The sequence below is a fragment of the Gadus morhua genome, chromosome 8 (assembly GCF_902167405.1).
Source record: "Gadus morhua chromosome 8, gadMor3.0, whole genome shotgun sequence".
In the NCBI taxonomy this organism is placed as follows: domain Eukaryota; kingdom Metazoa; phylum Chordata; class Actinopteri; order Gadiformes; family Gadidae; genus Gadus; species Gadus morhua.
The window spans coordinates 17,633,975-17,657,982 of record NC_044055.1 but is presented as its reverse complement, the minus strand read 5'-3'; the positions used below and the strand labels follow the sequence as shown (position 1 = coordinate 17,657,982).

At 46.7% G+C, this 24,008-nt stretch overlaps 1 protein-coding gene across 2 annotated transcripts in view; it reads right to left on the bottom strand.

The window, feature by feature from the left end:
* b4galt2 (UDP-Gal:betaGlcNAc beta 1,4- galactosyltransferase, polypeptide 2) overlaps nucleotides 1-24,008 on the bottom strand; it is a 106,195-nt gene that overhangs the window by 52,728 nt on the left and 29,459 nt on the right. For both annotated transcript variants that reach the window (XM_030362922.1, XM_030362923.1), the window contains exon 3: nucleotides 1,351-1,469. In XM_030362922.1, the coding sequence (XP_030218782.1) occupies nucleotides 1,351-1,469 (119 nt within the window). The remainder of the gene's footprint in view (nucleotides 1-1,350; nucleotides 1,470-24,008) is intronic.

The window sequence follows — 24,008 nt, the reverse complement described above, 5'->3', positions numbered from 1 at the left end:
CACACACACCTACACACACACACACACACACACACACACACACACACACACACACACACACACACACACACACACACACACACACACACACACACACACACACACACAAACACACACACACACGGATAAAACAAGTACTTCCCTCTTCCCCGTTGACTTCGTTTCAAAAAGCTTTGATTCTGAAGTGTTTTAAACACCAAAATGCGCAATTCGATAAAACTTCTAATATCTGATGGACTAAAGGGGAGATCACAAAGAGGCGCATCACTAGATACGCGGACCGTTCAAAAAACACAAGGCACCTTGGCAGAGCGTGTCGGGCTCCACTGAATGGTGCGCCTCTGGAGAGGGGTTGCGTGCCCAACCGGCCCATTAAATGTGATTAGCAGGAAAATAAATGGATGCAATCAGACTCCAAAGTCTTGCCTTTGTTTGCTTTGCTACTGGGTGAGGACGGGGGAAAAACCATTTGCATCCACATTCGCCATTGTCCAACGGTCGGGTGGTTTGGCTGTTGCTGTGGCAACAAAACGTCAGTGGTGAAGTAGCAAAGCCCGTCTCATACTTGATTTGATCAGCGGCCGAGGCCAAGTTATACACTGATGTGCCTTGTGCTGAAAAGTTGATCATATTTAAACATTTTTGCACGCCTTAAAATACGCGAAAAGTGCTTCTCTCTGCGCAAGAGAGAAGCGACGGCGGGCTCGCCATACCAGAAGAAAACATCAGTCTGGCTGGTGACATACTTCTAGGGACGTGCCTCTGTGTGATCGTCCCCTAGGGGTCAAAAATCAATACCTACACTGGTAGACATCCAGACAGCCAGACAAACTGAGGGAAACATACACAGAAAGGCAGACAGCCAACCAGACGGAACAGAGAGCCAATTGGACAGGCAGACGGACACCTACTAGACAGCTAGACAGCCAACTAGACAGACAGACAGATGGCTAGCCAGACAGGAAGCCAGATAAACAGAGAACCAGAAGAAACAGCTAGACAGCCAGACAGCCTTCCAGAAGGACAGACAGACAGACAGCAAGCCAGACAAACTGCTAGACACCAAGAAAGAGGGACAGACAAGGAAACAGACAGAGACACAGACAGACAGTAAGCAAGGTAAACAAATAGAGGGTCGGACAGAAAGATAGACAGACCGACAGACAGACTGACAGAAAGAGAGTAGGATGGTAGGACAGATAGAAAAATAGAGGGAGGGGTAGACAGACAGACAGCGAGCAGGACAGCCAGACAAGATAGACGGACAGACGGTTAGCCAGATAGACGAATAGAGGGAGGGAGGGACAGACAGACAGACAGACAGACAGACAGACAGACAGACAGACAGACCTTCCATCTGGGCCGACAGTCGGGGGGCGTGTAGCGTCCGCCGTCCGTCACGTTGGGGTTCTCCTTCTGCACGCGCTCCATGGTCATCTGGGAGCTGAACTCTATCAGCAGACGGCCCACTGGGGACGCAGAGAGGGGAGATTGACAGATCAACCAAGAGTCAGAGGAGAGGGAGGAGGGGCGTGGGTGGGCCGGAGGAACCGCAGAGGAACAATACAAAGTGTATAGAGGAGAGAAAAAGAACCCAAATAATTGTAAATGAATAAATAGGAATAGGACGTGGATGAAAGGAGTTAAGGGGTGGAGGTTGGGGAAGTGGATTGAAGGAGAAGGATCTGGAGAGGGATGGAGAGGGAGACAAAGACAGAGAGAGACACTGACAGAGACACAGACAAAGAGGCAGAGGGAGAGTTACTTAAGCATCAAAGTAAATGTGTGTGTGTATGTAAGCGATGCTTGAGAAAATAATGGTTCCGAGGGGACCCGCTTTGCATAACACAGTGTTTAATGAGATGCACAGGGCCTCACAGAAATATAAATTCCTCAAGAAGAAAAAAGGGATAAATAAAAACACAGACTTTGAAGTTAGTCAGAGGAAACACAACAACATGAAGTGTAATTATGCAGCTCAGAAGCAAAAACCTCGCCATGTGTTGGTCTGCCATACATCTATCATAGTCTCGGCGGAATTCAGAGTGCCCAGATGTGTTTATGAGTGTGTTTTCGAAGTTCCCATGTGTGTTTGTAGTGTGGATGTGCTATGCCTGTATATCCCTGTCTTTGAATGTAATGCATTGACACTTCAGAATGTGATGGTAAATGTTGGCGCTGTCCAAGTACTTAGTGCTGATCATAAAGATCTCGTAGCGGGGTTAACAACATCCCCGCATGCTAGACGTTTACAGCCGTGGACTGAACCTGAGCCTCAAACTACAACATAAGCGGGGCATCTTTTATACATTTTATGATTAACACTTAGAAGTAGTAAGAAAAACATATAGGACAAATGTGAACACGGTAAAAAGTACATTCCATTTTCCACAACATATGTAACTGGTGATAAAGTTCTCCATGAGACATCTGGAAAGGGATCAATTAAATGTCATCCCAGCTGTCAAAACCAGGAAGCGCCGGTTTGCCATTATAGCAAATCCACCATCGCTTTAATGAGTCCTTCTGTTGTCAAGTATTTTATTAGCTTAAGATGTCTAAAAGATTTCATCATCCTGCGCTTTAACACAAACAGAAGCGCTAGAATAGAACTGTGTATATGACACCTATGACAGCTTTTAGCACGCTTGGATCTTTATTATGGGATTGCCTCGCTTTATGGATAGGGACAGGGAATACTTGACAGCAAAGTGGGTTCGAAAGAGAGACGGAAAGCCTTGTAGCATAGGAGGGCCGCAGGTGGGAATCGAACCCGGGTCACCACAAGGTTGCAGCGCCTTCGTATGTAGTGTGTAGTGTGTAGTGTGTGGTGTGCAGTGTGTAGTGTGTAGTGGTTTGAGACACTGAGCCGGCCTCAACTACAATGACTTCATTGCAGCATGGTCAGTATTATAGAAACAAGCTCTCTTAAAAGAGTGAAGATTAGGGCTCCATGTGTCTACTAACACGTCACCTTATAATTGATACATCAAATTGTCCATGACTTCCCAGGGCCGGTGAGCTTGCTAAAGCAAACATGATACATCTCCTCTTTACTGGAAACAACAATGAAGAGGAGCCTGACTGAAGAGATTTAGTCGATGACGAAGGTCTTAGCTTCAATAAAATGTGCATTCCTCATCACAAGTAAACAATGTGTGTGCAGTGTATTTCATAAGCAAGTGTGTGTGCTTGTGTGTGTGTGAGTGCTTGTGTGTGTGCTTGTGTGTGTCTGCGTGCATGTGGGCGTCGGAGGGCAGAAAGACAGAGTCAAGGAGTATTCAGGAGCTAATAACCCAGTTAGCATTGATGTGTGAGTTGATGTGTGGAGCAGCCCAGGCCCCACCCATCATCACCGCGCCACGCTGTGGTCGATGCCAACGAGGTTAACATGTTCATAATGCATAATGTCTCCATCAAGCCACGGGGTCTGAATCTGAAACAGACCCCTTCGGACCACCATCCACCACCAGTCCTATCGGGCTAGGATCAGCTCAGGGAGCTACACGTTTCATCCGTCCTGTTGGGTTTCTGTCTGTGTGTCTGTCTAACAGATAGAACAGCAACGTAGGAGGGGTAAGAAACTCTCTTCCTCTCGATCTCTCTTCCCCCTGCCTGTTCCTGTACAATCTCTCTCGTCCATGCACTCTGTGGACAACAGGGTGAGTTAGGATGAAGAGCGACGATCCTTCATAGGGTGAGCTCTGGTCTGGACCTGGAATTAAGTTGCCTTTCACTAGTCTGTCTCCTTCAGCTTGCCCCTAATAGACCGATGGATAAACACTTGAATATTAAATACAGACCCTAGTTATAGAAGAATGAATGAATCAAGCCTTTAGAATTCACAGACTATTGCTTATAATCTTACGATTAATTACCCCGCAAAAGGAAATATAGATTTATTTATATATTCATAATATTAAATCTAAATATAGTACACACAATAGAGAAAAAAACTGCTTTTACAACCCGTCTATTAAAAAGGTACTGAATTGCAAAATAAGAAAAAAAAAGCTGTGTTCTAATGTGCGGCTAGCTTTTAGTGGCCGGTGCTAGACAAACCCCACAGCAAGGGGAGTGCACTTAGTTCCACCGAGGAGGGCTCCACTGGGAATCAAAGCCCTGGCCTGTGTGTGCCACATCCAAGCCTGGTCGGTGCAGTAACGCTGTTGTCATGGTTGCTATTTATGAGTTCCGACGTGGAGAACAGGATCTTCTGGTTTGGTCAGCTACAGGTTTGCTGCCAGGTGTCGATTATTGTGGCGTCACGCTGCGACACACACACGTCCGTGCGGTACTGTTCCTCGGAAAGTAAAAATGGAAAAACACATTACAATAAGGTGGCAGTGTTTTGCTCGGTGAAACCTGAGATATCCCTCTTCAGTGGTGAGTGTCTGGACAGAGCTGCGGCCCACCGGAGACCACCCTCCCGAGGAAGCTAGGAGTTTAATCCTTCTCCGGGGTGAGACATAATCAATGACATCTTAATCTCCGGCCTGCCGCGGCCGACTCCTTCACACCGAGGTGAAGCCACAGACACTTGTGTGTCACACATGCACCCACGTAAGAAGAAACACACGTATGCACACATGCACGAAACTCCGCTGATTCATTTGCATATTGGATTTACGAAGGATGGAGACTTGTTTGTTGGAGTGTTTATTAGCATTACCCGTATCTTTACCTCTCTGGTTTCTGCACATATTCATTCTCTCTCTCTCTCTCTCTCTCTCTCTCTCTCTCTCTCTCTCTCTCTCTCTCTCTCTCTCTCTCTCTCTCTCTCTCTCTCTCTCTCTCTCTCTCTCTCTCTCTCTCTCTCTCTCTCTCTCTCTCTCTCTCTCTCTCTCTCTCTCTCGCAGCGTTTCCCAGGAGACACAGATGACACGAACCCAACAGGGTTTGCTGGGTAAAAAAAGAATGTACATCTTTCTGTAGGGTCAGTGACTTGGACATCAGTCACACCACTTCAATGACGCAACAACATGAGAAAGGCTTCATGGTTCATGTTCTGAGTCACATGATGTTTATGAACACAAATGATGGGGGAATAGAGAACAATATCAGGAAAAAAAGTGAAGACACAAGAGTGCAGTAGGAGACAGAAAGAACAGAGAAGAAAGAGTCTGACCAATGCCTTTCACTGACTCTGCCTTTTGACGATGGAGACTTCCAGAGTCTCATTGCTCTCTCTCTATCTCTAATCTATACAACTGCCCAAATATTGCCCATCATTGCTTATTCTAGTCTTGAAATTAACTGAGAGAGAGAGGGAGAGAGATAGGGAGATGGAGAGACAAAAGGACAGATCAAGAGAGAGAGAGAAGGCATAGCATTGCGGGGAAGAAAGAAGAGATTTCAGTTATAAGTGAGAAAGACAAAACTACCCATCGAACAACCTGAGGCAGCCAGCTACCTAATTGCAAAACTCGCTCCTCTCCCCAACACCCCCTCTATCTCTCTCTGTCTTTGTCTCATTCTGTCCTTTCTAATCCACCATCTCTACTTCTCACTTCATTGCTCCTTCACTGTGGTTCCTGCAGCTCTCCTCCTTCCCGCTCTCTCTCTGAAGCAGCGTGCTTGTATTGCTGGCCGCACACAATAATTAGTGATTATCAAAGACTGCATTCAAGCATGGAAGGCTGTGCACTGTGTTTCTGTATGTGTGTTTGTGAGTGTGGCTGTGTCAGTGTCAGTGTCAGTGTCAGTGTGTGTGTGTGTGTGTTTGTGTGTGTGATTGCAAACATGCATTTGTGGGTTTGTTTGCGTGTGTGTCCATTAAAATCCAACGAGGCAGAAAGTTGAGATCTACTTACAGCGCGATACACAAAAGTTCAATCGAATCATCACGCTTGAGAGGTCAAACACATGTAACATGTGGAGAGAGGTACGAGGAGAGCAAAGGGATAACCCACGTGCATGTAGAGCTAACATGCCAGGAGGAAGAAATCAATACTTCAGTCAGCTCATACATTAGTTAAACAACAAAGCTACCGATGGACAAAGTATAATATAAAAACTACCGGAAACTGCAAAACAGAGACTTTTGAAAAATAAACGTAATGTACAGTATATGCGAAGTACACTTTGTTTCAGATTTCATAAAATGCATAAACTTATATTGCTAGCCCTAGTGTGTTTCCAGGGGACCAGTTTCACTGTGGTACCACCTTTATTTGTCACCACCCTCTTTGGCGTGCTTAAGGCTGTGCGGTAAACCACGTCTAACGCTACACAACCAGCCGTCAGACTGCGGTGAATCACAGAAAGGTTCTCACGAGATGGGCTGCGGAATAATTTCAAGCACACCAACAGTTTTACGACCTGAAAAAAGGGTCCATTGATCATATGGGTGATTGGATTGAATTCAACACCGGCTCCTGTGTATACAAACCCTGTTACACACTGCGAGAAGCACAGCCTGGCCTCCGTCCATCTGTACAGGGCGCTTATAGTGTGTGTGATTTTGTATTTGGATGGAAGACTTTGAGGAGGGGGGGGGGGGGGGGGGGGGGTGTTAAGCAGATGGAGGAAGCAAGGAACATAAGAACATAAAGAGAGAAAGCGACGAAGCGAAAGAAAGTGAGGAAGGGAGGTTGCAGCTTAAGGACACTTGGGGAAGCGGCACAGAAGAGGAAACCCAGTTTAGGAGAAAGAAAGGAAGAAATTAAGAAAGACCGAAATAAAGAATGAACGAAACTAAATGAACGAACAGAGGAATGAAAAAAAAGAGTGAATGAAGGAACGGAAATAAACCAAACAAACTAACTGGTAAGAGAGAGAGGGTAAAGAGGCCGGTGCCAGCAAAGAAACAAAGATACAAAAGAGGAGATGGAGGAGGAGGGAGGGAGCGTCCTTAGACACAGAGCAACAGCTTGGTGGGAGACGGAGGGAGATGGAGGAGAGGGTGTGAACGCTCCAACAGGAGCCCGCAGAGCATGTTCCAGCCACCGGGTCCACAGCCCCTGTATCTGCAGCCTTCTCACCCCCCCCCCCTGCGCGTCGGATTAAGACAGATTAGAGTTGGTTTGATTAGATTAGATGAGATTAAAATAGATTAGATTAGATCAGGTTCATATTTGAATAGATAATTACTGCCTGTCAGGTTCTCGCTCTGAAACGCGCTGTGCCGTGATAAAGGAGTGGTCCGTTTCAAAACACAGAGCAATCAAAGAATTATCTGGTAGAGACGGCCACAGACAGTCGATCGTTTGGCATCTTAATTGCACAATTTGTCCCCTTTAATGCCACAGAAGTAGGTATTAATCAGCTGTTAATAAAACCTTGTACCTCGTGGAGCACACGCCTGATAAACCTTCTACCCTTTTAGCACACACAGTTGTCTAGAAGTCTGGATGAATATTTAATGAATGGGCATAATGGTTTAATGCAAAGCCGTAAGCGTAAACTCGTATAGTTATTTAGTTTCTTTGAGGCCATAGATAAGAGAGACATAATTATTGGACCATAGATTATCAGTATGCTGTTGGTGTAGGAATAAGCCATCCATAGTTATGTATGGCCAACAGCACTAATAAAGCTATGTGTGTGTGTGTGATTGTGGGTGTCCCTTGATACTGAATTTGGCACAATTTGCGTTTGTTCACTCTATTACATGAAATCGAATCTGGCTGTAGCTATGAAACCGTCAGGCTCAATCAGTGCCATATGCCAGTATGTGTGGGTCTGTGTGTCTTAACGCTGTATGATTGTGTGTGAGTGTGTGATTTTGTGTGTTTGCGCTATATGTGTGTATGTGTGTGTGTATGTGTGTGTGTGCTGTATGTGTGTATTTGTGAGTGTGTGTGTGTGTGTGTGTGTGTATTTGTGAGTGTGTGTGTGTGTGTGTGTGTGTGTGTGTGTGTGTGTGTGTGTGTGTGTGTGTGTGTGTGTGTGTGTGTGTGTGTGTGTGTGTGTGTGTGTGTGTGTGTGTATCCAGCAATGGGACTTACTGCCCCTATTCAGCTGGCACAATATTGTGCTAGTTGGCTCACTCAAACTCTCTCACTCACACTCACACACACACACACACACACACACACACACACACACACACACACACACACACACACACACACACACACACACACACCTGACATGCCATAATTCTCAGAAGAGTGTGTATAATGTGAAGAAGCACAATGCTTTGCCAGGCAGAGGCCAAGTTCACGGCCGGGTGATTGTACAACAACACAGGGCATAACACGATGTTGGGGTGGCAGGGTCGGTGCCAGGTGGACGCTACATGCTGGTGGCACGACCGCTGGACTGGCAAACACAGGGCCGAGCGGGAGCCTGGACGTCGGAACATGGACTCAACCGTTCTGACGTTTTAATACATGAATCATACATTTTATTTATAACGCACTTCACATCAACTCAATGAACTCAAAGTGCTACAATGTACATGAAAAAGGATAAAAACAAAATAAAATACTTTAAAACTAGCAAAAAAAGAAAAACAGGGGAAAACAATTAAAATAGCAGTTTAGCCAAAGGCTTTTCTAAAAAGATGGGTTTTCAGGCCTATTTATAAAACAATCCACAGTCTGTGGGGCCCTTAGACGGTCAGGGAGAGCATTCCACAGACTGGGTGTAGCTGAGCAGAAGGCGCGGTCGCCCATAGTTCGGAGCCTTATACTCAGAAGCTGGAGGAGGTTGGCCTGTCCAGAGCGGAGATGAAGTGAGGAGGAATGAGGGGTGATGAGTTCTTTGAGGTATAGGGGGGCAGTGCCATGGAGGCACTGGTGGGACAGAAGGGAAACCTTGAATTGGATCCTGTACTGGCCAGTGAAGGGATTTGAGGATGGGTGTGATGTGCTGGTACTGCCCCACCCCCATCAGGATCCTGGCAGCACAATACTGGATGTACTGCAGCCGCTGGATGTTCTTGCTAAGGATCCTGATGAGGAGTGCATTGCAGTAGACCTGTGTTCTCTGGCATTTCATTGTAAAAAAGCGAACGCATCCTTTTTGTTCATCCCTGTGCTTACATGCATGGTCAGGGATGACCTCAAGGACTAGCTCATCACAAGACGCTGTTTTCATTTTCCTTCTGTGGCAAGGAATGCATTGGATGAAAGTTCTTTCTTGAATGAAAGAACTTTGTATTTGCGTTCAATATGTCCCATTATGTTCCCAACTCAGAAAGTCTGACTTCAGACAATTTAGACTACAATTACGACACTCTGAATGGCTTCACAGCTGGCAGCCAAAGTCAAAGACAAATTACTGCAACTCCATCAGGACAAATGGAAATTGATGCCAACTATAATGTCACCATAGGAAAGATTGTTGCATCATTGTCACAACACTACAATTAAGGGCCCATTGAATTTCTAACCGCAGATTTTCTCCTTCTTGGGGATTCACTTCCCCAACCCGAACTAAGTGCAAGATAACCAGTGACTAAGGACTAACTATGGAACAAGAGTGCTACCTAGAACGGTGGCCTGGCTACCATTGGAGGAACCCAACGTTAAGCAGCATTAAAGCCTTGTGTGCAGTACACTTAAGCCGAACCAAGCTCATCTTAAAAACCCAAGGCTTCATTTCGCACATCTGAAATGACTGAGATAGCCATCAAGTACTACTGAGGCAAATTCACTAGGTGGCTCCCTTCATGAAACGTGATCAGAACTAAGACAGCACTGTTCAGCAGAGGAAATTAATCAGAGAGATAATTCCTTTCAGATACCATTAAGTAGCAGGTATGGGTGTGCCATCTTGCTCAAGCCACTAGACGTTTGGTGAAACAGTTTGTGTCGATCGATATCTGTAGATACTGCTTGCATTGCATGTCAGCTAAGTAAAGATTCTGTTCCGTGTTTGCCAATAAGGATTATTCCGTCAAACAAGAATGATCATAAAGCAAACATGCAGACATTTTTTACAGACAGACTGGTACAGCACACACAAACATGTGCACACACACACACACACTCACACACAGACTCACACTCACCAATCACATGCTCACAAATAATAAGCATGCATACACAATGACCGGGACCTGATTACTTCAAAGACATCCAGTTGTTTTTTTTCAAGTGCAGTCTTGCGAATGTGATTGAAAAAAATAAAGAGAAAGAAGAAAATAGAAAAAAAAGAGTCATTACTTTTACCCAAATAGTGCAATGCGCTGGTAAAAATTTCACAGCAGTAACCTTTCTAAACATTGTAGTTACAGGGACACCATTAGTTTTAAAGGGACACATTACGGACTATTTTGGGTTCCACGTGTTTGCTGCTTTATAATGAAACAAGTGAAAGTCGAGGGCACAATATAACTATTTAATCGTGGGCCTATTTAGAGCTCCCTCCTTTATTTATTCAACAGTGCATCCCCTTAATAAAGTGTCAAGCAGCATCACTGCTACACCCCTCCGAGGCGGCTGGAACCCCCCAAACATCTTAAACATTTAAAGGCCTAGGCCCTTGCACACTATTAATACTACAGCACCAGCACTATGTTCTTGTAGGAACCAAAGTCCTCAGTAGTGAGAAGGAATAATCACAACAATGAAGATGAACTGTATAACACCAGTACATGCTGAACATGCTGAATCCCAAACGATGACGGGGCATATATATATATATACATATATATATTTAAAGCAGACAGAAAGCAAGGTGAAAAATGGGGGGCCGGATTTGAAAGAAACAATAATGAAAAAACAAACAAGAGTGTGCATCCTGCAGTGGGCCCACTACCGCTCCAGCGTTGGGCTGGTACGTTAAAGAGGCGGGACGGGGGGCGGGGGGGGGGGGGCAATGAGGGAGTGCAGTACAGTAAAGGCTGTCCCAACAGGGGTCGGAGCCCTGCACTGAAGCTTCAAGAGGCCTCACCCACACAGCTCTGTGGAGGCGGAGGAGAATCCACCGACAGACAGACAGACAGACTGACTGACAGGCAGACAGGCCGACAGACAGACAGGCCGACAGGCCGCGAGACGGGCTGTCACTGTCGGCGGGGGCGCTAGGGGGACAGCAGACCGGACGTGATGAGAGGAGGGGGGGGGAAGTAATAGCCGAAAAAGAGAAAATGTAGATCCGTAATGAACGCAGACAGGTGGAACTTTGGTGGGAGACAGAGACAGAGAGAGAGAGAGAACGAGCAATTAAAGAGAAAGCGGTTGAGAGTGGGGGAGGCAGGGCGAGGGAAAGCGTGTCATCTATCTCACTAACATGGTGTCGTGAGCAAGGGGGCGCTGAACTGGTACCAATGTTCTTGCGTCTCTCCCTCTCTCTCCCTCTCTCCCCCCCTCGCTCAACCCCCCTCCCCCCTCTCTTCCTTCGCTCTCTCTCTGTGTTATCCCCCCCCCCCCCCCCCCCCCCCTCTATCGCCGGTGACAATTCACTTAAATGGCAAGGTCCCCAGTACAGTAAGCAAAAAGCCATCAAACTGTTCCCCGTCTCCAGCCATAACTTCTATAAGACATAACTGCTCAAAGCGCTCTGCCTGCCCATCCCTTCCCACCTGATGGATGGCTGCTTCTGAGGGAGCCGTCTCCCTTCTGCTCACCAGCCTCTTCCTGTCACTTTGCACATCATTTGCACGCTGCAAGGCCTGTATAAACTATAAACTGCCATTTACTGACTGGGACATGTCTCCACATGCATTGACATTTGATGCATCATTGAACTGGGTGGACCTTTGTAGACAGCACACCCATGCGTGCACACATACGCACGCACGTACACGCACACGCTACTTACAGGGTTGGTCAGAAAAACAGCATCAATATGAGAAGCTGCAAAAATATCTAGCAGTTGGGCGGACTATAGGCTACAGTACTACTCATGTACTACATTACTACTCATGGATTTACCTTGTAATCCATCCATGGTACTACCATGTCGATGCGTACTACCAGCGCGGCAGCAGATTTGAATCAGAGAACATATGACCCTTTGGGGAAACCTGGAAAGTGAGGTTTCACTCTCCTCTTCTTTGTGGAATGGTGGGTGTGGGCCCTACCAATGGGGGGCCTTACAGGCGGGCCGCTTCACCAGGACACACCTCGACACAACCGGTCTGGACGGTCAGCCTCGCCTTGCTGTGGGGTTAGGGGGTCCACCAAGGGGACTGAGAACCTGCGGGGGCAGCACCTGAAGACCCTACTGGCCGATTATCCACCTCTGAAAACTAGGCGAATCTCACAGACCACACGAGTCCCGCCTGACGACGTCCAATCGGTTTGAAGATATCTTTAGCCCTTCTGACCCTACGGGGAGCAGACTTCAGCCCCGATCCCCCCCCCCCCTCTCCCCAACAGACTTTTTTTGGTGTTGTTTGTGGCTTAGAGGGAGGGGCCAGGTGCACCCAACTATGCTGGAGTGTGGTGGAAAATAAATGGACATAATTGTTGCATAATGAAGTCGACGTCCCACTACGAAATAGAAGTGCCCTGAAACAAATAAAAGTAGTAAAAAGTCATTTCTAAAGAGAAACTTTGTTTAATTATTTATTAAACTATAGTGATTTGTTTGTTTCAAAGGCATATTTATTTATTCATGCATTTATTTATTTATTTAATATTGACATAAATTGCATTCCAAAAAACAGTGACGAAGCAGAAAAGAAAAGAAAATCCTTATCGTAATTCTCTGCTTCACAAGTACCCTGTTCACCACTTCAACGTATTTAGGAGTTCCTTTTATTTTTTTAATATAACAAACAAACCCAAGGGATCCAAGGGAAAGAAACCCAGAAGCACTCTCCCTCAGAGGGGTGGCAGGGACACGCATCGACACTCAGCTGACCGGAGAGAGAGCGCGATGCACCGGTGGACACACACGCACGCGCACACAAGCGCAGCCACGGGCACATTAGCACACACACAAACGCGCACATGGACACACACACAAACACTCTTACATGCACACACACATAGAACAAAACATACACACACGCACACACACACACACAGTGACATGCGCATGAATACACACACGCACGTGCACGCAAGCGCATGCACACACGCGCATGCACACACGCGCATGCACACACACACACACACACAGTGACACGCGCATGAACAAAAACACACTCGCACATACGCACACACTGACACACAAATACACACACACACACTCGCACTCGCTTGCACAACCTTTGGAGGTTGGCAGCAGTTCCAGTGGGTGCTGATTTAACTGATTTAACGGCCGTATTGCCTCCCTGACTGGCCTGAAACCGTGGCAACCCTGACTCTATCCGTCCCCGCAGACACACTGAGGGATCTGATTTCAACAGAGTGCACCGTTAAGTCCTGCAGCAGAGAGAGAGAGAGAGAGAGACAGAGACAGAGACAGAGAGAGAGAGAGAGACAGAGAGAGAGAGAGAGAGAGAGACAGAGACAGAGACAGAGACAGAGAGAGAGAGAGACAGAGAGGAATATCCGGAACAGGGTGGAGGGGGGGGTCTGAGCGAGTGAGCAGAAGAAAGAGAGAGAGAGGGACCATACAATGTGCAGAGGAGTCAAAGGAGGAGCACAATGAAGGAGAAGATCCACGATACGGAGAGAAGGAGGAAACCAGAGGCAGGGGGAGGTGATCAAAGGGAGGGAGAGGGAGAGAGAGACAAAGGGAGAAAGAAGAGATAGAGAGATAGGGAGAGAGAGAGTGGATAGAGAGAGAGGCAGAGTGCCTGGATGGCAGCAGAATAGCGAGTGGAGAGGTTAAGAGCGATAAAGATAGAGAGACAGAGGGGTCCATTGATTGCGAGAGAGCGAGGGAGAGACGAATGCAGGCTGGGACGGAGAGAAAGGCTCTGGGGGAAAAAGAAAAAAGAGAAAGCGATGGAAAGATGGGAAAATGCCTGGAAGAAGGGTGGAAGGATGGAGGGAGGGAGGGAGGGAGGGAGAGAGGGAGAGGGAGAGGGGGAGTGGGGAAGAGGGAGCACACACAGAGAGTGACAGAGAGAAATAAATGACATGCATGGAGGAGAAGGAGGAGAGAGGAAGGGCAGAATGCTTCTTTTGTCAACCCCTCCATCCCCCCCTGCATCCCCCCCCCCCCCCCCCCCCCCCCCTCCCTCCCCATCGACAGCGGTGGCCCGGCCTCTCTTCTGCTGTTCAACGGCCTCTTTTATCTCCAGTCACACAGAGACACAGGAGACCAGAGAGAGGGGGGGGGGGGGGGGGGGGGGGGGGGGTCAGATGAAAGAGGATTTACTAAATGAGAAGGAGACAGAGAGAGGTAGAAGAGGAGGTGTGGTAAAAGGTATGAGTGCGCCAGAGACACACACAAATTTGAACATGTAATGAAAGGAGGGAGAGAGAGAGGGAGAGAGAGAGAGAGAGAGAGAGAGAGAGAGAGAGAGAGAGAGAGAGAGAGAGAGAGAGAGAGAGAGAGAGAGAGAGAGAGAGAGAGAGAGAGAGAGAGAGAGAGAGAGAGAGAGAGAGAGAGAGAGAGAGATTGAAACAGGAGTAAGGATGAAAGAAAGGAGAACCACAAGAGAACTACTGGCAGCACCCCCCTCCACCCACCCACCCACGCACACGCACACACACACACACACACACACACACACACACACACACACACACACACAGCTACTGTAACTCATCTCACTGACAAGAAGGCGTACAGGGCTTCGGCCTCTTCTTGTTTATGGAATAAAAGCCTTCAAATACACAGCATGAGGGTTTGTTTATCAGGGAATTTGCTTCTCGTTTCCCCCTTCCAGGGAAGTGATGAATTATTCACATGACTAGTATCCGTACTTTTTATTATTATTGATTCGTATTCACTTGTTTAGAGTCTTCCGTGCAGGCGGATTGAGCGTTGTCACGGTCTTTGGGAGGTTGCAAAGAGTTCTGAACTCAGGCAGCAATAAAGGAACAAAGTTTGGATGCAAATGGGCCTTTAAAAGGGGCCTCTAATTGCTGGTGTCGATGAACAACTGCATTAACAAGGCTGGATTACAAATGCAACTCCCTAAAGTACGTACGGCCAGGAACCCCGGCTTCCTGTGTGTTACGGTTTGCTTGAGTGAGGCTCGTTGGCCGAATTACACACATTAAACATTAAACATGCCAGATGTATGAATCCAATATGAATCATATCTGCCCTGAATATAATGGGAAACCCAACACTGTGTACTATCCACCATTTACATGGAGAAATGGTATTACGGGAACAGTGTTCAAGGCACTAGTAACATTGCCAAAAGGTATCCTTCAGCAGAGGCGACCAGATAACAAACATTCAATCGGCCCGTGTTTGAAAGCTGTTCAAAAGTGCGAGAATGATTTTACATTCAATAGTTTCCCATGAAACCCATTTTCAGATGCTTGGACCGTTGTCAATATCTGTTGGCTACAGATCCGGCCCGAACAAACGTGGCTGCAAACAAACAAGATATCTATTGGGATTTATGAAGACATGGGCACGTTGTTCACACTGCAATGAGGGAAAGCAGGCAGATCCCATGGCAACAACCACCGTAACAATGGTAGGGCCCGCTGGGAGACGGAGAGGAGGTGTGCGGCCGGGGCCGAGGTTCAGGCAAAGGTCTGGCGAGCAGGGCCATGAAGTCAGGACACCATGAGGCTCACAAATGAACCCAGATGCCAGGGTCACCACACGAGCACTGCTTTAACACACGGCCCCACTGCTGTCTGTGGATCTCCTCACTCGGAGGGGGAGGGACGGAGAGTGGGAGGGAGGGAGAGAGGGAGAGTGGTGGAGAGAGGGACAGAGAGAGGGAGAGAGAGAGAGAGGGAGAGAGGTGGAGAGAGGGAGAGAGGGGCAGAGAGAGAGAGAGAGAGAGAGAGAGAGAGAGAGAGAGAGAGAGAGAGAGGTGGAGAGAGGGAGAGAGGGGCAGAGAGAGGGAGAGAGAGGTGGAGAGAGGGAGAGAGAGAGAGGGAGAGAGGTGGAGAGAGGGAGAGAGGGGCAGAGAGAGGGAGAGTGGGAGAGAGAGAGAGAGAGAGAGAGAGAGAGAGAGAGAGAGAGAGAGAGAGAGAGAGAGAGAGAGAGAGAGAGAGAGAGAGAGGGACAGAGGGACAGAGAGAGGGAGGGAGATGAGGAGAAAAGGAGAGAGAGAGAGGAGAGAGGGAGAGCAGAGAGATAGAGAGGGAGGGAGGGAGATGAGCGGAAAAGGAGAGAGGGAGAGGAGGAGTGGGAGAGTGGGCGACAGAGTTCACTGAGCAAGACTGTCTTTTGAGATTTTCACTCGGAGAGTGAGTGAGTGAGTGAGTGAGTGAGTGAGTGAGTGAGTGAGCGAGCGAGCGAGTGAGTGAGTGCGAGAGACAATGATAAAGATGCATTGATTAACATTGCAGCGGGATCGAACAAGTGATTGAAGGAGGGAGGAACGCATAGATGGATGGATGGAAGACGACGGGCGGGAGAGACTAAAATAAGAGAGAGAACGTGTGCGTGCCCGCGGACGTGTGCACGCGTTACCCTGGGGGGGAGTGGGGGGGTCGGGCGGGCGACGACATGCAGAAACAAACGAGGAGAGAATGAGACAGGCACGCACACACACACCGTCGGACGGTAAAAAATAGGAAAGTGTAAGCAGGCGAGGCAGGGTGGGGGATGCAGAGATGTGTACGCAGTTTGTTAGCGGTGGCTAGACTTCACCTCCACCAGCTCGGCTTACTAAGGTGTTAAAGGCCGTCACCGCCACGAGATAGTGAGCCCACACTCAATATATTCACGCACACACACACACACACGGAATCCAGCAGCCTATATTCAAACACACACAGCTACCTTTAACTTGTTGTCAATCTTCCCCCTTATCTGTCTATCTTTCTTTCTTTCGGTGTGTGTCTCTCTCTGTTCAAGATCATAGGCAGAATCTCCTTTCTTGCTTTCACAACATCTCTCTCTCTCTCTCTCTCTCTCTCTCTCTCTCTCTCTCTCTCTGGGAAAATGTGCAGTTTCTTTCCATCGCCTTTAGGATGAGCTGGTGAAACCCCTGCCAGTCTGTAAATCAGGGACAGTAAGAGGACTGAGAGGAAGCCACTTGAGCAAGAGAGAGAGAGAGAGAGAGAGAGAGAGAGAGAGAGAGAGAGAGAGAGAGAGAGAGAGAGAGAGAGAGAGAGAGAGAGAGAGAGAGAGAGAGAGAGAGAAAGGCAGGACAAGTAGGACAAAAACAACAGAGAGACCTAGAAAGACACCGAATGACGTTGTATGGAGTTCCACCCCCTCTCCCTACCTGCCGTGGGTACAGTTAATCTAGCGTGCTGCCAGTGGGCCAGCGCTGAGGTGCGTTCGCCGGCTCTTGGACCCGGTAGCCCAGCGAGCAGGTGGCTGAGGGCTGATGGAGCGCTGCGTGCGGCGCCCGGGATCTCCCTCTCTTATCAACGGCTCCCTGCTTGTCTGTCTGTGACATGTTCCCTGGGTTTCACTCCATTTCACCGTATTATTTTTCGACACCGGGAAAGAGAGAGACGGCAGCTTGAGCAAACACAATGGCACCCTGTCATGTAAATTCACACCTAACATGAATTTAAAACAAGCTGCATCCAAAGAGCCAAAAAAGCTGTGGATAACAAACAGCAAAACAATGGGCCAGAACGTACCGGCGGGCTAGGGGTAGCACGGAGGGAGGCCTCAAACCCTGCCTGGGGGCCATGCGTGAACAGATGGCCGGCGCTACATTCCAAATTCTAGGAGGCCGGTGCGGTATGTGGGTCGACTCGGGTTAGAGGACCCACACGCCGCGGCCAGAACAGAAGGTAGAGGGCCCGGTGCATCGGGGCCGTGGGCCCGGCGTCTCTTCAGACTCAACCGCTTGTTGACGGATGATGTATTTCTGCGGCACCCCAGTCTACGGATGCAGCCATCTGATTGGACGAACGGGCCATCAAAACCGGTATATTTGTCGGCCAGGCCACATAAATAACGTGCTATGACTGAAGGGGGGCGAGCTAATTTTGTACAATCTGTGCTACAGCCTCCAGGTATTGAAGGTGTTTTTTAATTCACATTGAGGTTCAGTCTGGTGCTCAGTGCGGCTCTCTCTCTCTGGGCTGTCGTCGGGTTGAACCTGCAGATGGTTAACTATGCATGCCGTTCGTCTGTAGAGCACATCCTGCTGTAGCTGTGTTTTATGCACAAGCGGCTGGCTGAGAGGTAATCACTACCTGCTCCTTATTTCACTCAGTTCATTATTCAGCCCACAGGCGGCTTGTTCACAAAGAGTGCCAGGAAGTATCTCTCCTCTCCCCGATAAACAATACAAGAAATAACACCAAGACAAAACCTTAACCGGCTCACCTAATTCTGTTCAAGAAAGCCAATCAGAACTGCATTTGGGTTTGTGGATGGGTTAAATGTGTGTGCGCGTGGGTGTGCATGTGGATGCACGTGTGTGTGTGTGCGTGTGTATGTGTGCATGTGTGTGTACATGTGTGTGCCTGTGTATGTGTGCGTGTGGGCGTGCGTGCATGCGTGTGTGTGTGCGTGCATGTGTGTTTGTTTGTTTGCGTGTGTGTGCGTGTGTGCATATGTGAGTGTAAAGATAAGCAAGGCAGGAGAGAGAGATTCTATGGTTTACAGGGATGACCTAAATACAGGTACCATGGCGATGCAGTACACCAGAGCTGTAAGAAAATAACAGGAATTTAAAGCCGTTGATAGGAGCTAAAAATAACAAAGCTACGTCTCTCTGGACATCACAGTGCTGTTGTTACGGTTGGTCAGGTCTCACATGTACAATCAGTTTAATTGGAGGCCTGAAAGCACTTGTATATGAAAACATTTATTTCATTAGCACACAATCGTAAAATCTAATTGCAAATAGCAAACTGCTTGACCTAACCTGCCTATGATATTACAAATAATTTGAGGATGTTTTCGTGATTTGCAAATAATTGCTTATATTTCAATAGCCAAGGCAAAAGTCTAGCGTAAAACCGACCGGGGGATTTAGTTGGACCTCTAAACACTTGTCTATGCCAACACACTCAAATTCTTTAAAAGGAGGGAAGGAATTTGACTTTACAGCGAGGACAAACTATTTACATTACCTGGCAGTCAAAGTAATACACAGAAAATTGGTGTGGTTTAGATTTTTTTCCGTCTGGAATGGGAAAATATATTAGTTTGGAATTAAGGCAGAACTCCTCCTCTTTGAAGATTAATGAGAAGAATGTTAAATCATATTGCCAGATTCAACTGAGTTGAGACGTTTTTTAAACATACAAATCCGTTATTTTATTCAGGAACAGCCTGATGAGTCTGAAATACCTCGGAGAACTTTGACATGAACGTACATGAAATGCATCTTCACACTGCACACACTGTGCACAGCATCCCGAAGTTGAATATAGCACTCGAGACTAGAGAAGAAATAATGCAGAGAAATGAATAATTACAAACAAAACAAGTCTGATTTGAAGGAAGGTGATTTATTAGTTGGCTGAGCTGGCCAGCAGATGTATTTCACTAGGCTAGCCCCCTTTATACATAATTACCTCAAGGCCAGTCGTCCGCAGCTAAAATTAACAAGCTCTGCCAAAGCAGAGGTATGGAAGCATGATGAAGCAGCTCCTTTCTCCCTCTCTCTCTCTGCCTCTTCCCCTCTCTCTCTCTCTCTCTCTCTCTGCAACTTCCTCTTTCTCTCTGCCTCTTCCCCTCTCTCTCTCTCTGCATCTTCCTCTCTCTCTCTGCGTCTTCCTCTCTCTCTCTCTCTCTCTCTCTACCTCTTCCTCTCTCTCTCTATACCTCTTCCTCTCCCTCTCTATAACACACAGTACCCAGTGTGGTACATCTAGTTGTGTTTCTGCTGTTTTGGTAGTCATGAAAGAATGTGATAGGCCAGTTTAATCCGAATATAGTTTGGAGGGGACATTCATCAAGCAGAAACAACAACAAGCATTCAGGTTTCTTCTTGCGTTGAACCTCTTAGTACGCAAGTATAACATAACGAGATGGAAAATGGGTGTAAGTGTTTCATGGCTATAAAACTTTGAATCCTCTTATTGTGAAAAGCTGCACTATGGGGCCTGTGATCTTTCCCTTTTACAAGAGCTGCAAAAAAATCCTTGGGGCTACCTATACAGATATTGTTTTGATGCACAGGAGTGCTTCTGCAGACACAGGAATGTATAGAGGATTGTTATGCTTTTCCTCCATCAAAACACTTTTCGACACTTCAAGTATATACTATTCGATGCTATAAAAAAAAAAGGACAACACAAAAGATATGTGTTGTCACATATTTTTCACCATTCACGATCATCACAGACCTCCCTCCCCCGGTCCCTGCTCGCTTGTTCTGCTGCCAAACCCGCGAAAATAACCCAACTTAATAACCTAGATCCCCGTTGTCACACACATCTGATGGCGTGATGCCAACGTATCAGGTTGCAACTGTCACCATGGCAGTGAACGAGCCCGATCAATTTCCAATAGATTAACCCACCATGGCACGCGGCACATCAGGGGGGTAGAGCGTTTAATATCCAGCAAGGCAATCCGAAGAGCGGGTTGGGGGTGACTCTCTGCTGGGGTTGTGGTATGACTACCTAGCTGGTTTATGAGGACTGACTTTAATGTCGGGAAACACAGACGCCACGCTTACTGGACTTCAATGAAAGGAACTGATAACAGAAGATGGCTGTAGGCTGCTAGAAAGCTAGCAGTCTGGTTCTGAGAAGGCATGGGGGGGAATTGAGAGAAAAAGTGAGCAGAAAAGGATAAATTCCAACCATGACAAATCAAGTTCATTCAAAGGTGGTACAATCTGCATGGGTACATTTACACCTTACAACGAGAAATTTGGGTTTCAATCAAACAAAACAATTCCCTTAATCTGTGTAACCTTTCCCATGCTCCACCACTCACACATCAACCAATACCACACTTCCACCAGACGATTAAATAATTATACACCATTCCTTGCCAAGGAATTAACCTGATGTACTTTGCATGATAAAAGTGCCCTTCCGTGCTACAGCACACCAAAACATCTCAATGCCAGTGAATGAAGATTTAATTACCCAGAAGTATAAAGGCAGTGGTTGGTATGTTTTGAATACAAATTGCATGTCTTTATGCTGTAATCCCAGATGTGTCGGACGACTTGAATAGAGGAAAGGGAATCTGCAACCACCGGGCAGTTGCTGAATTTAGCAAATTATACACTAGTTGATGGGTTTGATACACTGAAGAGAAAAAACCCAAAGTAGGAGCTTATAGGCGGTTTACTGCTCTCTCACTGTGTTGGATTGGAGGGATTTAAAATGGTATATAGAATGTAATATCATCACTTAGGTGAAGGAGAGGTATGCAGCTCAGTATTTGCATATTTTCATCAAAGGGCTTGGGCTTGCTAGTTTGGTATCAAAGATAGATTGAAAGACATGAATGTATGTTAGACACACACATGTATTATGCAAAAATAAAATGTTCAGGTCCACAGGGAGCTCTGAGCACAGCAGTGTGTTGAAATCCATCCCGCTTATGGTGGTTTCTAGATTTGATTTTTATGTGAAAATGTGTACCCCATGAATTTTCCTCCTTGTGAGACATAATGGCATTTCTTTGGTCTTTAAACAATTCATAATAGATTAATAATTAAATCAAAAATAAGCCCAAATATACTAAACTTTTAAAATACCATCCAAACTTTCAAAAGAACAACTACCTGAACCAAGTGTGAACCTACCTCCAGGGAAGAGCTGGTTCCGGGCATTGATTTCCTACTATTTCCTTCTCAGTGCGTGTGCGTGTGCGTGCGTGTGCGTGCGTGCGTGCGTGCGTGCGTGCGTGCGTGCGTGTGCGTGTGCGTGTGCGTGCGTGCGTGCGTGCGTGCGTGCGTGCGTGCGTGTGTTATGTAGACGAAATGTTAAAAAGTTGTAGGCAAAATAGAAAAAGTAAGTCTATCAGTGTGTGTGTGTGTGTGTGTGTTTGTGTGTGATATCGACAAAAAAAAAGTATATATATATATATATATATATATATATATATATATATATAGTGTAAATAGAGTATATATATATGTGTGTAAATAGTTGTGTGCTTGTGTGTGTCCAAAAGTGGGTCTCTCTCTGTTTGAGTGATGATGTGGTGTGGCTGTAAAACCAAACAATTAAAGTGTGCACATGTTAGAAGCCCGCACACCATTAAAGCATGCACGCATGCACATCTGTGCGCATGCGTGTGTGTGTGTTTGTCTGCGCCTGTTTGTCCGTGGATGCATGCTTGTAGTTTGTGTGTGTCTCAGAGGGGTCTACAGAGTGTGTTGACAGCATACATGGACTCTGAGGTAATTGGAGGAGGCCGTCTGAAAAAGAGACGCCCTCACAGCCCCGGGGGACAGAGTGACGGACACTAAGGCAGCAGATTGGATGAAAAAGTCTCAGCTAGGTCCTTCACTAAGGGAAACACCTGGGCACCTTCACTAATACCATTAGTTTCTACTGCAGCTGAACACTGGTCTGCGTGTGTGTGTTTGCATGTTTGTGTGTGAGCGCGTTTTTTTAACAAAGTGTGAATGAGCACACAAATGTGTGAATTCTCATGCATGTATTTTAGTGTGTGTATAAAGGTGTGTGTGTTCACCATTAGTTCTAACAGAGTAGGTGTGAATGTGCGCAAAACTGTGAGAAAGCACATATGTGTTTCAACACTTATATACGCGAATGTGTGTGTTTGTGTGTCACGATTGTGTGTGTGCGCGAGTGTCTCGTTCGACAAAGCTTGTATGGATTGAGTGGGTGTGTGCTTCAGTGTGTTCAAGAATGAAAGTGAAGTCGATAAAGCTGTCTCTATGCAAACAATGGCGAAGTCTAGAATTCTCCTTCAACAAAAATAAACCCTTATGCCAACACTAGGAGAGTGGCTATGCCTAACGCCCACTAGACTAGACTATGAACTGCTTTCTTTGTGCTTTGCACCTCAGCTTTTAAGAAAGGAAGAGACGTCAGAGTTTGGATGGTCTGTAATATGCGCCTCTCACACATCGTGTCGGCGAGGCCCCAGATCGCACAAACTATGTCTCGGTTATGCAAGATTGGCCCATTTGAAATAGATTAATGCCCTCAACTCTGTACGTTTTTGCAATGTAGGCTCTTTCTTTGTGGCATGAGAGGGTGGTCTCAATGATCTTTGGCTTCAATATCTTTCGCTTGCCGTTTCACATAGCACATAGGCCATGAATTGAACACGTCTGTTGTCAGAGATAATACAGGGAGGCAGTGGCTCAGGAAGAAGAGCGGATTGACTCGTAACCGGAAGGATTGCTAGTTCGATGACCGGCGCTTCCTAGCTGCTCCAAGAGTGTCGAGGTGTCCCTGCGCAAGAAACCTCACCCTAACTGCTCCCGATGAGCTGGCTGTCGTCTTGCATGGTTTACTGCGCCGTCGGGATGTGAATGTGTGAATGAATGGGTGTAAGTCGCTTCGACAAAAGCTCAACGTCAATTAGTTAATAATTTGATGGTACTCTATGAAAGCTTAGTTCCCGTCCTAGTCTATTTGAACCAGATTGGATAATGCACATAGCACAAAATACACTGTGCAATTTAGATAAGCTCATTTGCGAGGATTACAATGTTTTGTTTCGGTAAAGTTCAAAATAATAAACCATATAAAAATAAACAATGAATGAACCCCTATGGTGTTCCTATTTTGAAAGATGAAACCAAGTCACTTTCATTTACATATTTGCTCATTATTTTCACCCCTTTTGAAATGAGAGTCAAATACAACAACCACTTGACTATTGCTGAGTCCTGTATAAGTGTCTGTTTATTTTTGTATTAAAAATACTCACGGCCAATTATCTTGCTTTCATGGACAGGACAGTCGAGAGACAGTAAAGTGGGAGGGGAGAGGGAATAATACCTAGCCAATGACCGCTGGAATCAAACCAGGTTCGCTGCGAGGAGCCTACGTCGGTGATGAACTCACAGGGAGAGCCACCAATCCACGCTGCCAAGGTCAATCTGTTGCTAAATCAATATAAAGCTCATTACATGCAGGGGTTTGTAGTCAAGTTACAGGACAATCGTGAATCACCGCCGACACGTGGTGGAGAACGGAGCCCTG